General features: G+C 42.3%; 1 protein-coding gene across 2 annotated transcripts; it reads left to right on the top strand.

The window, feature by feature from the left end:
- The first annotated feature begins 1,295 nt into the window (after positions 1–1,295).
- KICS2 (KICSTOR subunit 2) lies at positions 1,296–11,166 on the top strand. 2 transcript variants are annotated; one of them, XM_086609946.1, is made up of 3 exons: positions 1,296–1,371; positions 4,003–4,291; positions 9,033–11,166. In XM_086609946.1, the coding sequence occupies exons 1-3, from the start codon at positions 1,296–1,298 to the stop codon at positions 9,847–9,849; spliced, it is 1,182 nt and encodes a 393-aa protein (XP_086466072.1). In that variant the 3' UTR covers positions 9,850–11,166. The 2 variants fall into 2 exon arrangements, with proteins under 2 accessions (XP_086466072.1, XP_009984665.2); XM_009986363.2 differs by having other exon boundaries at positions 1,296–1,530.
- The last annotated feature ends 1,584 nt before the right edge of the window (positions 11,167–12,750 follow it).

Here is a 12,750-nt window from a genome sequence, read left to right as displayed (position 1 = left end):
AACTCCTGTACGCACGAGGTGCCTGCACCTAGAAATGAAAAGTGACAAAGGGCTCAGCGAACTTACCTTTGATATTAGACCGATTGTTCTGAAGAAAATTAGTTTTCATATCCAAACCCAACCCTTAGGCTACCCTATTTAACGCCACAGTAAAGGTTAATTAAAACGGCTGCTTCACACCTAAAGCCGTTTTTTGCGTTCAGTGTGTATTTTAAATTACAGTGTGTTGTGAGTTTTTCCTGGACGAGAGGTAGGCAGTTTAATTAGCATGTGGGTCTTGTGCAGAGTTAGAGAACTGCTGCTGTTTTGTCTGTTTGTCAGGTTAAAAACAAAGGTGGGTGAGTAGAGTGCAAGGAAATACTGTCCAGAGAGGACAACAGGAATGTGTTCGTTTTTGGGGTAGCTGGAGAGCTCCAACTGACCCAGGACAGGAACTGCCTCTTGATTTCGTGTGTGAGCCTTGCTTGGTGTGGGGGGGTGGCTATTCTGCAAGGGCTGGACCAGTCTGGTGCCACAACAGCCCCACTTCTGTGGCCTGGTGTTCCCGTGGCTCAGCTCAGTGCTCCTTGTTGCCTCTACACTGAACCGCTTCAGGGAGCTCATCAGGAGAGCCAAAAAAAAAAAAGAGATTAATTTGGGCAATTGAGGATCTTGCAGTAGTGAGGGAGGGGAAGCTAAACACAAAACGTTTGGACAAGCTCCTGCAGGAGTCTTACCAGGGTAATGCCAAAGGGTGGGAATAGGGCCACCTGCAAGGCCTTGCGTATTGGAACTTTCAAATTGAAAACAATTTAGCACGAAAACGGGCTTCAGATTTAAGTTTCGTACGAACCAAGGTGGTAGAGTAGGGGAGAGCCCGTTACGGGAACCAGTTCCAGAGCGGCCGACCTGGAAACAGCCCGCATTCTGGAACTGCCGGCCCATGAGCGGGTACTCGATGGAGCCGCGATTCCCTATATCCACGCCCTGGCTTTGGAGCCTCCAGCGCTCGGGGATTCCGGATTCCCTGCGTGAGGAAGCCGCTGGAACACCCCGGAGCTTAGGGCGCTGGCCGCAGAGCCTCCGCGGCGGGGCCAGGCGGCTCGCGCGCAGCGCCCGCGCCCCCGTTACACCAGCAGCGCGCGGTCCGGCCCATCACGTGACCCTGACCCGCCCTCTTCCCCCCCCCCCCCCCCTTGTCACGTGACACGGGCAGGCGCGTAGGGAGAGGCGGTGAGCGCTTCCTCCGTCACGCGGCGGCGGCGCCGGGCCCGGAAGTAGTGGCCGCGGTGGAGGCGGCGGCGGCGCCGGGCGGGATGGGAGAGTCGATCCCGCTGGGCGCGCCGGTGCCCGTGGAGCAGGCCGTGCTGGAGACCTTCTTCTCGCACCTGGGCATCTTCTCCTACGACAAGGCCAAGGACAATGTGGAGAAGGAGCGGGAGGCCAACAAGAGCGCGGGCGCCAGCTGGCTGGCCCTGCTGGCCGGGCTGGCGCACCTGGCCGCCGCCGAGAAGGCCTACCACAGCATGACCTTCCTGGGCCAGAAGCTAGGTACCGCCGGGCCTCCCGCTCGCCGCCCGCGCGTCCCGGGGGGAGGGATCCCTCTCGGCGCCCCGCGTCCCTTGGGCCACCTGTCCCCCGCCCATCTCCGCGCCGCCCCTGGAGCCGCTGCTGGAGGGCGCAGCACGCCCGCGCTTGCTCACGGCCTGTCCCGGGTTTAGCTCCGGGGTGTCGGCAGCGCGGTAGGGAACGAGTGGCCGCCGCAGCCTGAGGTGGTCTGTCAGACGGGAGTCGCGCGGTGCTGGGTGCCTGACCGAGCACCCTGGCCTCGGGGAGGTGCGTGTCTGCGCATCGGAGATGCAGATACTGGGTCAGCGAGTGGCTGCGGGCACAGCGAGAAATCGGCTCTGCCATTTGGGCTACCCCTGAAGAATGAATAAGAGTGCAGGTGGCACGGTGGCTGTGCAAATAGGTACAGCTCTTTATTGGCTGATAGGCTGCCTACCTGCTGTTCCCGAGATTTAGCCGGAGGTGTTTCTGTGCCTGGGTGCTCTGGCTGAGGTTCTGGCCAAGGTGAGCTCAGTGAGGTAACCAAAGGGTTAAAGCTTTTTCACGTCACTGTTCCAGGGCTTAATGTTAGAGCTGCATGTGTGTAAGTACTCGGGGCTGGAGGTAGCCTCCTAAAAACTGTTATTCGTGTAGACACTGCAGGATCTCAGGAAGTTTTGGCCACAATCTTGGCTGCTTCTCTCTCGCAGTACGTGAATGGAAAAATCCCAGGCTGACACAGGATGAGCTGTCATCATGTTGCCCTCTGGGCAAAGCTGCTTATTTTCACTTTGAACTGCAGACTGGCGTGGAAAATGGATCAAGGGATATGAGTCTCATGTATAATGCAGTAAAGCACCAAGAAAATTCTGCTTTGGTGTTTAAGCAGTGACTTGGAACTATTTTATAAGAAGATCTTTACAGACAAAACTCTATTTATAAGGGTGACTTTAAAAAGTGAATTTGGTGCTTGCAGGACGCACAAAACTGACAACAGAAGGGTCAAAGTTTTGGGTTTTTATATACGTCATGAAAAACATCAATAGATGATTCTTCATCCTGCCCAGGACCTGGGCTTAGGAAGGTAGCTGTTTCTCTGTGATAACTGATTCTCTGCTTTTCTGCCTCAAATTGCTGAGGTTGCTTTTGAATGTTATAATGTGTAAAATGGATGTGAAAAGGACTATCCACCATTATAGAATTTACTAGCCACCATTACAAAGTTTATAAGCAGTTTAAAAGTGGAACCTAAATTTGAAATCTCTATAATTAAAGTTCCACAGATCCAGTCCTTGCAATCCTTGCTCCACTGCAGCTCTTGAACTCCACAGTGGCACATAAGGCCATCTGTAAATAGAAGTTAGGAAATAAGGGTAGTACCTTTGTACAGTCTTTTGGTAGCATCAAAATTAAATATCTTTTACTTTGAGCCTCTACCTTTGTCTTGGGTTTGTTGTAGGTTTTTTTTTGTTTGTTTGTTTGTTTGTTTTTTGTTTTAAATTCTTCATAGTGTTGAGCAGTAGAGAGAAGCTCTGACTACTTTTTTTTGGACCTCCTCAGTTTTAGTTGTGGATTAAACTGCACTGTGGTCTCGCTCAGATAAACAGTGATTGTTTTTCTTTTGAATTCTGGTTTATATTAAGATGTAGTGATAGGACAAGGGACACTGGATTTAAACTGGAAGAGGGTAGATTTCAGTTAGATCTAAGGAAGAAATTCTTCCCTCTGAGGGTGGTGAGGTGCTGGAACAGATTGCCCAGAGAAGTTGTGGATGCCCCATCCCTGGAAGTGTTCAAGGCCAGGCTGGATAAGGCTTTGAGCAACCTGGTCTAGTGGAAGGTGTCGCTGCCCATGGCAGAGAGGTTGGAACTAGATGATCTTTAAGGTCCCTTCCAACCCAAACCATTCTATGATTCTCTTATTGTGTAGGGAGTTGAAACGTTTGGTTTGTACACACAGATGTCATGTGGTTCCTGCAAATTAGAGGGCTTTGTGTTTGAGGAAGTATTGTTAGGGGAATTCTCTTGAAAGATCTAGAGTTATTAATAGTAATGGAGACTATTAAAATTTCGTGATGACTTGATTTTCCTGACTTCCACAGACACCGGTATTTTCAGGTCATATATCCTAATAGCATAGTTAACTGAATCCTTTTCTGAAAGTTCACACTGTAACTAAGGCAGATGTGAGGGAGTTGAAGTTTTGCAGCAGTTGTTGGCTGCTGAAATATGAATTTATGTAATTTCATGCAAGTCACAGTTGTATTAAGTGCTTCTGAGTATATCCTATGTGTAATTCAATTACTTGCAAAATAATACACTGAAATTTGTTTCTTGATTTTAAAAAATACTGCCATCAAACAACACTTAGGGACTCCTAGGGAAAAACAAGCATGGTTGTATACAGTTTTCCAGTATTGCTGTCTATCTTTGCTGTCCCTGGATTTTGGTAATACCTCCATATTTATCTGAACAGGTGGTCAGTCATTCTTCAGCCGAAAGGACTCCATCCGAACCATCTACACATCTCTGCATAATGAGCTGAAGAAGGTGGTGGCGACGGGTCGCAATGCACTAGGAGGAACAGCTCCTCACTTGGAAGAGCTGCTTTCTCACCTGTCTGAACAGCTCTGTTTTTTTGTTCAGGCTCGGATGGAAATTGCTGACTTCTATGAAAAAATGTACACTCTCAGCACCCAAAAGTTCATTAACTCTGAGGAACTGGTAAACATTTTGGAATCCATCTTAAAGAAATACAGCTCAAGGTCAGTGCTTGTTTACTGGCAGTAAGTACTCAGACATATGATCTGTAATAAATGATGTTTAGGTTCAAAGCAAGCCTACAGACTTCGCTGTCCTTCGACTGCTGAGTAGCGCAGCCCCTTGCATGAATTCATACATGAAGTGAATGTTGGTCAGTGGCATCAGATGTGCGAAGTCTCAAAACTGAAGAAGAAAAATAAAAAAGGGCGAGAGTTTGTGCTCATCATGTTCTACGAGCCGTCTTCCCTATTCCTTAATTAATACTTGACATATTCATATTCAGCAGAGAGAAAGAGTAATTTTCCTTATAAAAGATGTAAGACCTTGTAATTTTTCATTTGGAGTGGAGAGGATACAAGACTTAATTCCATGTGGATTTCAGTAAAACTGAGGTATAAATAAAAAAGCTATTTGTGTGACAGTTTTATTTTTAGACTAGAATACATTGTGCTGAATTCTAAAAGCTACACCATAGCTATCTGGTCTACTTAGAGTTTTATGATGCTCTGTTATCACTTCTCTTGAGAGGTATTGGAGCCAGTAGGAGAAGCACCTCTGAGTCTTTGGTCCCTGACATTATGGTTTCTTGAAGTTAAGATCTAATAGTTCCTGTTAGAAGAATCCCAGGATGTTTCTAAATGACTCTGGGGTGGATATTTCACATCTAACACATATGAGCCTTGAAAGTGATGGCAGTTTAAAAAAGAGAATTTTTGAATGCTTGTCAACAAACTCGAATTCCAGCTCTTTATTTTAAAGCAAAACAAGGTAGCCATTGTAGGAAGTTAACATTCAAATGTAGTTGAATTTATAAAAATCTTTATTAGAGAAGTGCTATCTAAGATGACATTTTGGGAGAATATTCTGAGGTCTTATTTTTTTCAGTTATGATTTTTAAAGTGTACACCTAGGAAAAATCAAAATAATTCAGTGCTGCTTTCTGACATTCCAGTTGAAGCACTGTAGCTGACTTTTTTTTTTTTTTTTTTTAGGAATAACTTAGGCAAATTGCTACATAATTTTGCTATTTGAAAATCCAAACTAGTCTATATGATTTTACTAGTGATTTTTTTTACAATTCTTGGTTTGTGAACCCTTACAATATCAGGGCTGTTAGTCCACTAAAAGATGAAACTTAAATATTTTTTTCTTGGTGAGGTAAACATTAAAGAGTAAAGGGAGGTAAGTTGGGTTGGGTTTTTTTTTTTTGAAAAGTTGATTTAAGTTACACACTAACCTTTGCCATCTGTTCCGAGCATGTGCTGAGTCAACAGTGCTGTTAAAAATCTGAAACCTAAAACTGATACTTTGACAAAGCGACTGGAGACTGTTACATATGAAATGTTTTACTGTGCTGTTTAAATAAATTTCAGTGATACATCTGTACTCCTAAGGCTCATTATAGCTTCTTCAGAAAAATAAGCGGTGTCTCCCTGGGAAAAATGGTGATGATCTTTCTTTGGGTTAATGAGCAACCTCTAAGATGGAGGCAGTCTAAGGTGCTGTTGGAGCTAATTCAGTAGCTCCTATGTGGTCCTCCCCAGTCAAGTATAGAATATTTCTGAAAAAAGTGGGGATAATGAAGTCTTCCCTTAGTCCTTCCTTCAGTTTCTTCATATCTCGGACCAGTTTCTGGGGCTGTTATGTTGATGGGTGCTGGCTGGAAGGCATTTCTATTTTACAGTCTGTTGACCCTCTCAGGTGAAAGGTCAAAGAAACTTGGCCTTACCCAGTCTCTTCTCTCTGTCAGTATCTTCCTTACTTGTAGCTGAGGATGTGTGCCATTATTCCAGCCAACCGTGCTAAGGCCAGACAAGGCATCTGTTCTCTAGATAGGTTCTGGCCTTGGTGTCCAAAAATAGCTGTTCAGATAACGTAGGCAAATAACTGCTTGCTGGTAAAGGAATGACGGGATTAATTTGCTGTCAACAACCAAGTCATATTGTCTGTATCTGAAAAATCATGAACTCTTGAATGCTTTAAGGCTATTTTGTTACTAATTGTTGCTGACTTATACGCAGCCAACACCTAGACATTTTCCCCTCTGTTTTTCTGTAGAAAATAGCTGGAGGAGTAACTTTTCCTGAATTTTTTAGCTGTTGGTTTGGGTGGGATCTTAACTGAAATAGTTAAAACAGCATCAGAAGCAGGATCCATTAAAAGCTTAGTATAAAATTAGTAAGTAACTAGTAAACCTATTTTGATGTAATTATTTTTAAGTGTTAAATGCTTTTCATCTAGTTGTGTTTTGTAAATACATGCATGTGTGATCTGTGGAAGGAAATAAAAAGTTGTAGGAAAATGAGACTTCTTCATAGTCTTCAAAACAACTCTAGTATCCTTCTGCTTTTGAGAATGATTAGGGAAAAAAACACATTGGAAACTGATTTTTAATTTCTTAACAGTCTAGCTTATTGAAACGTTGTGAAAACCTGTCTGTTCTGCACGATACTGAGCTCAGTCAGATGCTTCTGTGTTACGAAACTTCATTACAGCAGATATACTGAGTATCTAAACTGCTAGTTTACACTGGAACCATATCAAGCTTTTCAGCTGTGACTGAGGTGTGTATTTTTGGATTAAAACAGTTTAGCAAATCCTGCTAAACATGAAAATAGCTACGAACCATGAAACAAAGTAGAAGTGGGAAGCTGTGCATCATAATGTTAGTCCAGGAGACTTGGCAGGGCTACATTAGTATGAATTTTTTATTGCTTTTAAGATTGAGGAATAACCTTCTTGGTCTGACTGCGCGTGTATTGAAACCACTGTGCTAAGTGTGCACTTAATGGGACTATCTAGAAAAAATTGTGTTGTATAATGCTTCCCCCGCCTGCTCCTAATACATGGCGAAACCCCTGTTTTTCTGCTTAATACCAAACCCCTGGAAATGTATAATGTTGACTGTTAGCAGAATATTATTTTTAATTGACTTGTGTTTGTTCAAAGAAATGTAAATATGCTCTGGACTTCTCAGCCCACCAAAACAGCCAGTAATCACTGTATCTCTGCTGTAGCAGGTAGATAGGATGGTTGCTGACACGTACTGTGTACAGAAGGTGGCTGCTCACCCAACCTAGCTTGTTTGCAGAACATGGTGCCTCAGCTGATTTATTATATTCATAATTTCATTTTCTTGAGGTAAATGGGGCTTGCATCTTCATAGCAAATCCTTTCGAGACATGTGCTGTGGCTGTTAAAAAATGAGATGCTTGAAAATAGTGATAAAATTGTCAGACAATTTTCACCAGCCTAAGAATTAATGTTTTGGTGAAAACAACAAATGGAAAGGCAAAGGGAAAATAATGAGGGGAGAGGGGATGAAAAGCCTAAAATTCTCATTCTCTCTTCTGGTCCACAATAAAATTAAGTGTTTTGGTTTCAAACCAAGTATTTCCAAAATGATTTAAATGTATTGTGTCCTGGAAGCTGAGGGGAGTAATGGAATCACTTTCACTTTGTCTGAAGATAAGCTGTTAAAGGTTGGAGGAATTCAATATATAAATGTCTGTTTTAAAGCAATAACAAGACCCAGAGTATTTTTCTGAAGTGAGGGGATAGATCTACCTTTACTTAAATGGAAACCTCTTCAAGTCTTGTCTTTGAACTATTAGTTGTTCTTTGCTGGAGACCTCTTTAAGAGTCCTAAATGCCTATTAGGGAACGGGTTCACTGAAAAGGCCACTTCTGTCTGTGCTGAAGACTCATTCTTTTCAAAGTTAAGTATTGAGCTTCTGTAACTGGAGCAGTTTTACAGAGTTTGTATTAAGTGTGTATTTATTGATTATGTTATAAATTTACAAGTAATTTGAGTATCAAGGGAAGGGAGGTAGGTTGCATCTGTCTTTTTTTCCTGACATTTAGAAAAAATAAAGTGAGGGGAGAAAGCTATAGAATGGATCTATAAAATTCCATTTCATTGAGATTTATTGTCATGGTAGAATCACTCTTGTGAATAAGATATGCAGTGGCACTTCTACCTGGTAGATGAGATGGGTTTTGTTTTGTTTTTTGTTTGTTTGTTTTTAAACATCTGTTAAATTGAGAGCTGATCTTGACCTGAATTTTTAGCAAGAGAAATTGATTGTTACAGCATCTTCATTGTGACATGATGAAATCCTGCCAAATATTTTCCCTCTTCATTGCTTTTAGTACACCAAAGTTTGAAGTTTGAGACCTGGTTCATTGGCAAATACAGTTAATCATGGTTCTACTGACTAATTTTCCATCACAATTTACTTGTGAATTTAAAAAAAAAAAAAAAAAGAAAAGCTCAGCTTGGCTTCATGATAGCTTCCCTATACAAACAGCAAATTTATAACATAATTCCTTTAATTTAACTTAATGTCTTATTACTATTCCAGAAGTATCAAGACATATTTTACCACCAGAAAGGACTTTAAATTGGAACAAATCACCTGAATTTAAAGAGAAATGGTGTTATAGTAGTTCATGGACCAAGATATAAAGTGATTGTTATTGAACTGATCAAATGTAACTCCCTTGCTTTGAAAGATAAATGACAGGTGTTTTAGTGAAATGCAAAGTGCTGTATGTTCATTAAAATATTTGCTCTAATTATGTTAAAAGAACAGTTTTTTAAATTAACAAGATTATTTTTTGATGTACACTTTACTCTGCTTTGATATTTGGTTGTCTGTCTGTGAACTGACAAACACTATCTGGTTATTTCACTGTTGTGTACAGCAGTTCTCATGTCTTGACTAACGTTATGTTTTCTAGATTTCATCATCCAATCCTCAGTCCTCTTGAAAGCAGTTTCCAGCTGGAAGTAGATGTGCTTGCACATCTCTTAAAGGCTCAGGCTCAGATCTCAGAGTGGAAGTTCCTTCCATCCCTGGTCAACTTGCACAGTGCTCACACAAAACTACAGACTTGGGGCCAGATTTTTGAGAAACAACGAGAGACTAAGAAGCATCTTTTTGGAGGGCAATCTCAGAAGGCTGTACAACCTCCACACCTCTTCCTCTGGCTGATGAAGCTCAAAAACATTCTCCTTGCCAAGTTTAGCTTTTATTTTCATGAGGCCCTTAGTCGACAGACGACAGCATCTGAAATGAAAACGTTGACTGCTAAAACAAATCCTGATTACTTTGGGAAAATTTCCAGCTTCATCCGAAAGTATGATGCCGTCAATGTTTCCTTAATTTTTGACAATCGTGGATCAGAGAGTTTTCAGGGACACGGTTATCATCATCCCCATTCCTACAGGGAAGCCCCCAAAGGAGTGGATCAGTACCCTGCAGTGGTGTCTCTGCCCAGCGACAGGCCTGTTATGCACTGGCCCAATGTAATCATGATTATGACTGACAGAACCTCTGACCTCAACAGTTTGGAGAAGGTAGTTCACTTCTATGATGACAAAGTCCAAAGCACGTACTTTCTAACTCGCCCTGAACCTCACTTTACCATTGTAGTTATTTTTGAGTCCAAGAAGTCAGAAAGGGACTATCACTTTATTTCTTTTCTCAATGAGATTTCGCATTCCCTTAAGAACTCCAAAGCTTTTGCAAGCTTGAAGCCTGGATCCAAAGGGTAAAATACAAACTACTTACAAGTTGTCAAGGTGGTATGCCAGCCTTGGGGGAGCCGTAGCTTTCAAGGATTACATGAATTCATGATTCTCAGAGTCTAATTAAAAAGGAACTGTTATTTTTAATGTTACAAGTTCCTTTTTGTTTTTTTAAGCTAACAGATGCTTGAAGAAAAGTATTTTTGGGCAGTGCTCAGTGGGACAACTTAATTGTGGGGTGCTAAATGGCCACAGTAGGATTTTTTTTGGTGTGGTTTTCAATATTCCGTATGATTTATTTTTTCAGTCCACAACTTTGTTGCCTGTATCAGAAAGGAATATATGCACTTTATCTTAGTCTGATCTTTGACTGTCTTCTATAGATTTTATTGAAAATGTGGTGAGGATAGAAGATACCATCTTTTCAGAAAACTGTGTTGCCTGATGGTAATGATTTCCAGGAACTAAACACTGATACAAGGGAATATTAAAAAAAGCGAACCTGCAAGGACACATTTGAAATAAAAATACAAGAATCTCAAAAGGCACTGTTGTTAATTATAACTTAGTTTGCAAATGGTTTAAAGTAATGATTGAGGTCTCTGGCACTCTCTCTTAAGCACCAGTCTCTATTCTGAACACCCTGTGTCATAAAGCTTTGTCGTTGCTCCAGAACACAGGCTGGGGCAAGAAAAGCTGCAGTGTGGGCTGGAAGGCCAGTATTCACTGGAGTGTTGTGACATTGTGTGTCCAGTACTAGTCTTGGCTCAGATTAACTGAAGGAGACAAGCTGAGATTGAGCAGGTATTTGAGAAGGAACAGCTCCATGGAAAAAGCAGCAAAGCTCTTTTCAAATTGTGCTTTTGTCTGGCTAACTTGGGGGGGAAAAAAAAAAGTCAGTAGGAAATGCCCTTGGTAAATGAGTTATTTTCTAATTTGCTGCTAGGGTTAACATGGATTCATTTTCAGATTTTAAAAAGTGTATAGTTTTTTCTTTCTGTTCAGCTTTAAATAATTTCACAATTAAGCCAAATCACTTTTGGAATTTGGATTTAAATATATAGCCTATGCAGTATGTTTACCTCATTCTAAAATGTCTATTTCACCACTTACTTCTAGGCTGCAGGTTTGGAAAAAGTATGTTTTCTAGTTACCCTGAAAGTGCTTTGTTTTGGAAGTCAATTTCCAAAGCCAATAAAAGGGTCGGTTTGGCTGTACCTGTAGCCTTATATTGCATGGTTCTTCTGACTGTTAGCTATGCAGTTGTGCCAGCACTTTCATGGGAATTCAGGAGGACTGATACGGGTCTGCTGTATGAAGTATGTAAGTGTAGTAAAGCTAGATCCTTAGCTGACGCTATGTAAGGTGTGGCATGATCAGGTTTGTTTTAAAAGGGATTTAAGTCAAAATGTTACTTTCTGTTGCTACTGAAATATAAAAGATACCATTGCAGACATGGCTTTTACTGATTCCCTTCTCACACAAAAGCTTATGACTTGTCTTGCCTTCCGCTGCACGTACCGATTTCTTTATAGTCACATAAGCATGTTCTGTTCTTGGAATGCGAGCTCTGACTTCCCACTCTGTGCCAAATAGAGCCTTCCATGCTTTTCCTGTAATTTTATGTTAGTCTGTTGTGAATGTCTGTGCTGCTGCCTTTCACCCAAAGTTAGTCTGACTGCGGTGTCACTCTCAGAAGTTCAGAGTCTGCTCTTTGCCCTTGGAAAATAACAAGAGTTGCAAATATACCAGCCACTGGAGGGCACCTGGTTGTAGCAGCGCTACACTTTGCAGCTCGAATTGCCTTTTAACGGGACAAAGTTGCAAATGACAGGGTTGCGAGAGTTTGGAACTTCCCTCTGTGGGACAGTGACCTCGTAATAACATTGTACTGTTGACTTCCTCAGCCTGAGTAACAGAAAACAGGCTGTCACCAGAACTGATTCCCAGTCTTCAGCAGTGTAATAAAGTGTTGAACAAATTCTGTCTGCCTCCACAGTATTTCCCCATCACACTAGCTATCTATGGGAAAGGGGAGAGGAGACCGGAGGAAGAGACCGTGTGTGGTGCAGACACCTTCTTGCTCATTTCTGAGTTGTGGGGAACATGTTGGAAGAGGTGAAAGAGAAATCTGCTGCCCTTTGGAGCAGACCAACAGCTTTTACCGGTTGCTGAAATGGCTGGAGGCTGTTTCTAGCGTTTTTTCTGGGGAGAAGGAAAGGAGGTGAGTGTTCAGCTTCTGGTGGTTCACTTCACGCTCCTGCCACTGTTTTTGGCAAGTGGTGTCTCTGGGAATGGGGAGGGGATGCAACGTGTCTGTTGCAGGAGATGGTGAGACTTGCTTTGCCCCTTACCAGTGCTGGGGTGGTTTGCTGCAGTTTTTTCCATAGGATCTTGGGGAAGTGACCAGAGGAGCCATCCAACTCATGGGTAAGAATTTCTGATTGATGAAGAATCGAAGGGAGCTGTAACCATTACTCTCATGGTGTGAGAAGGGAGGGAGTGGGAGACATGGAGACAAATGGTGGGAGAGAACTGGGTGCTGGAGAGAGAAACTTCTGTGGAGCTCTCTCTGCATTTTGGAATCCTGTCCCTGAGGCTCTCCTCATAAGATCTCAGTCTTAAATTAGTACAAGGTGGGGAGCAGAAAATCCAGGCTGTAGGAAGCGGCTTGGATGAAAACTGCAGGAGTGAATCTGAAGAGAAGTTACAGTAGGATCAATATCAAATAGCTTTGCAGAGTTGAGGTGTGCTGATCAAAAACTAAGTGTGTGTGGGCTGTGAGTATGTGTGATGAATAAATATTTATAGATTTGTTAGCTCCAGGCAGACACATGGCACAGTTTCATGTTTGATGCTTTGGGGAGTTTATGTTTTAAATGACAAATGAGGTAACAGGGAGACTGAGTTATCTACGATGCCAAATTG

The sequence above is a fragment of the Tauraco erythrolophus genome, chromosome 4 (genome assembly GCF_009769465.1).
Source record: "Tauraco erythrolophus isolate bTauEry1 chromosome 4, bTauEry1.pri, whole genome shotgun sequence".
NCBI classification, from domain to species: Eukaryota; Metazoa; Chordata; class Aves; order Musophagiformes; family Musophagidae; genus Tauraco; species Tauraco erythrolophus.
The sequence above is the reverse complement of the archived record's forward strand: the minus strand, read 5'-3'. Positions and strand labels throughout refer to the sequence as shown.

Bases quoted from the DNA above. Each gene is read 5' to 3' on its own strand.
- KICS2 (XM_009986363.2), top strand. From the start codon at position 1,296: ATGGGAGAGTCGATCCCGCTGGGCGCGCCGGTGCCCGTGGAGCAGGCC. The intron at 1,531-4,002 runs GTACCGCCGGGC...TTATCTGAACAG, and splicing joins CTTCCTGGGCCAGAAGCTAG to GTGGTCAGTCATTCTTCAGC. The intron at 4,292-9,032 runs GTCAGTGCTTGT...TATGTTTTCTAG, and splicing joins TTAAAGAAATACAGCTCAAG to ATTTCATCATCCAATCCTCA.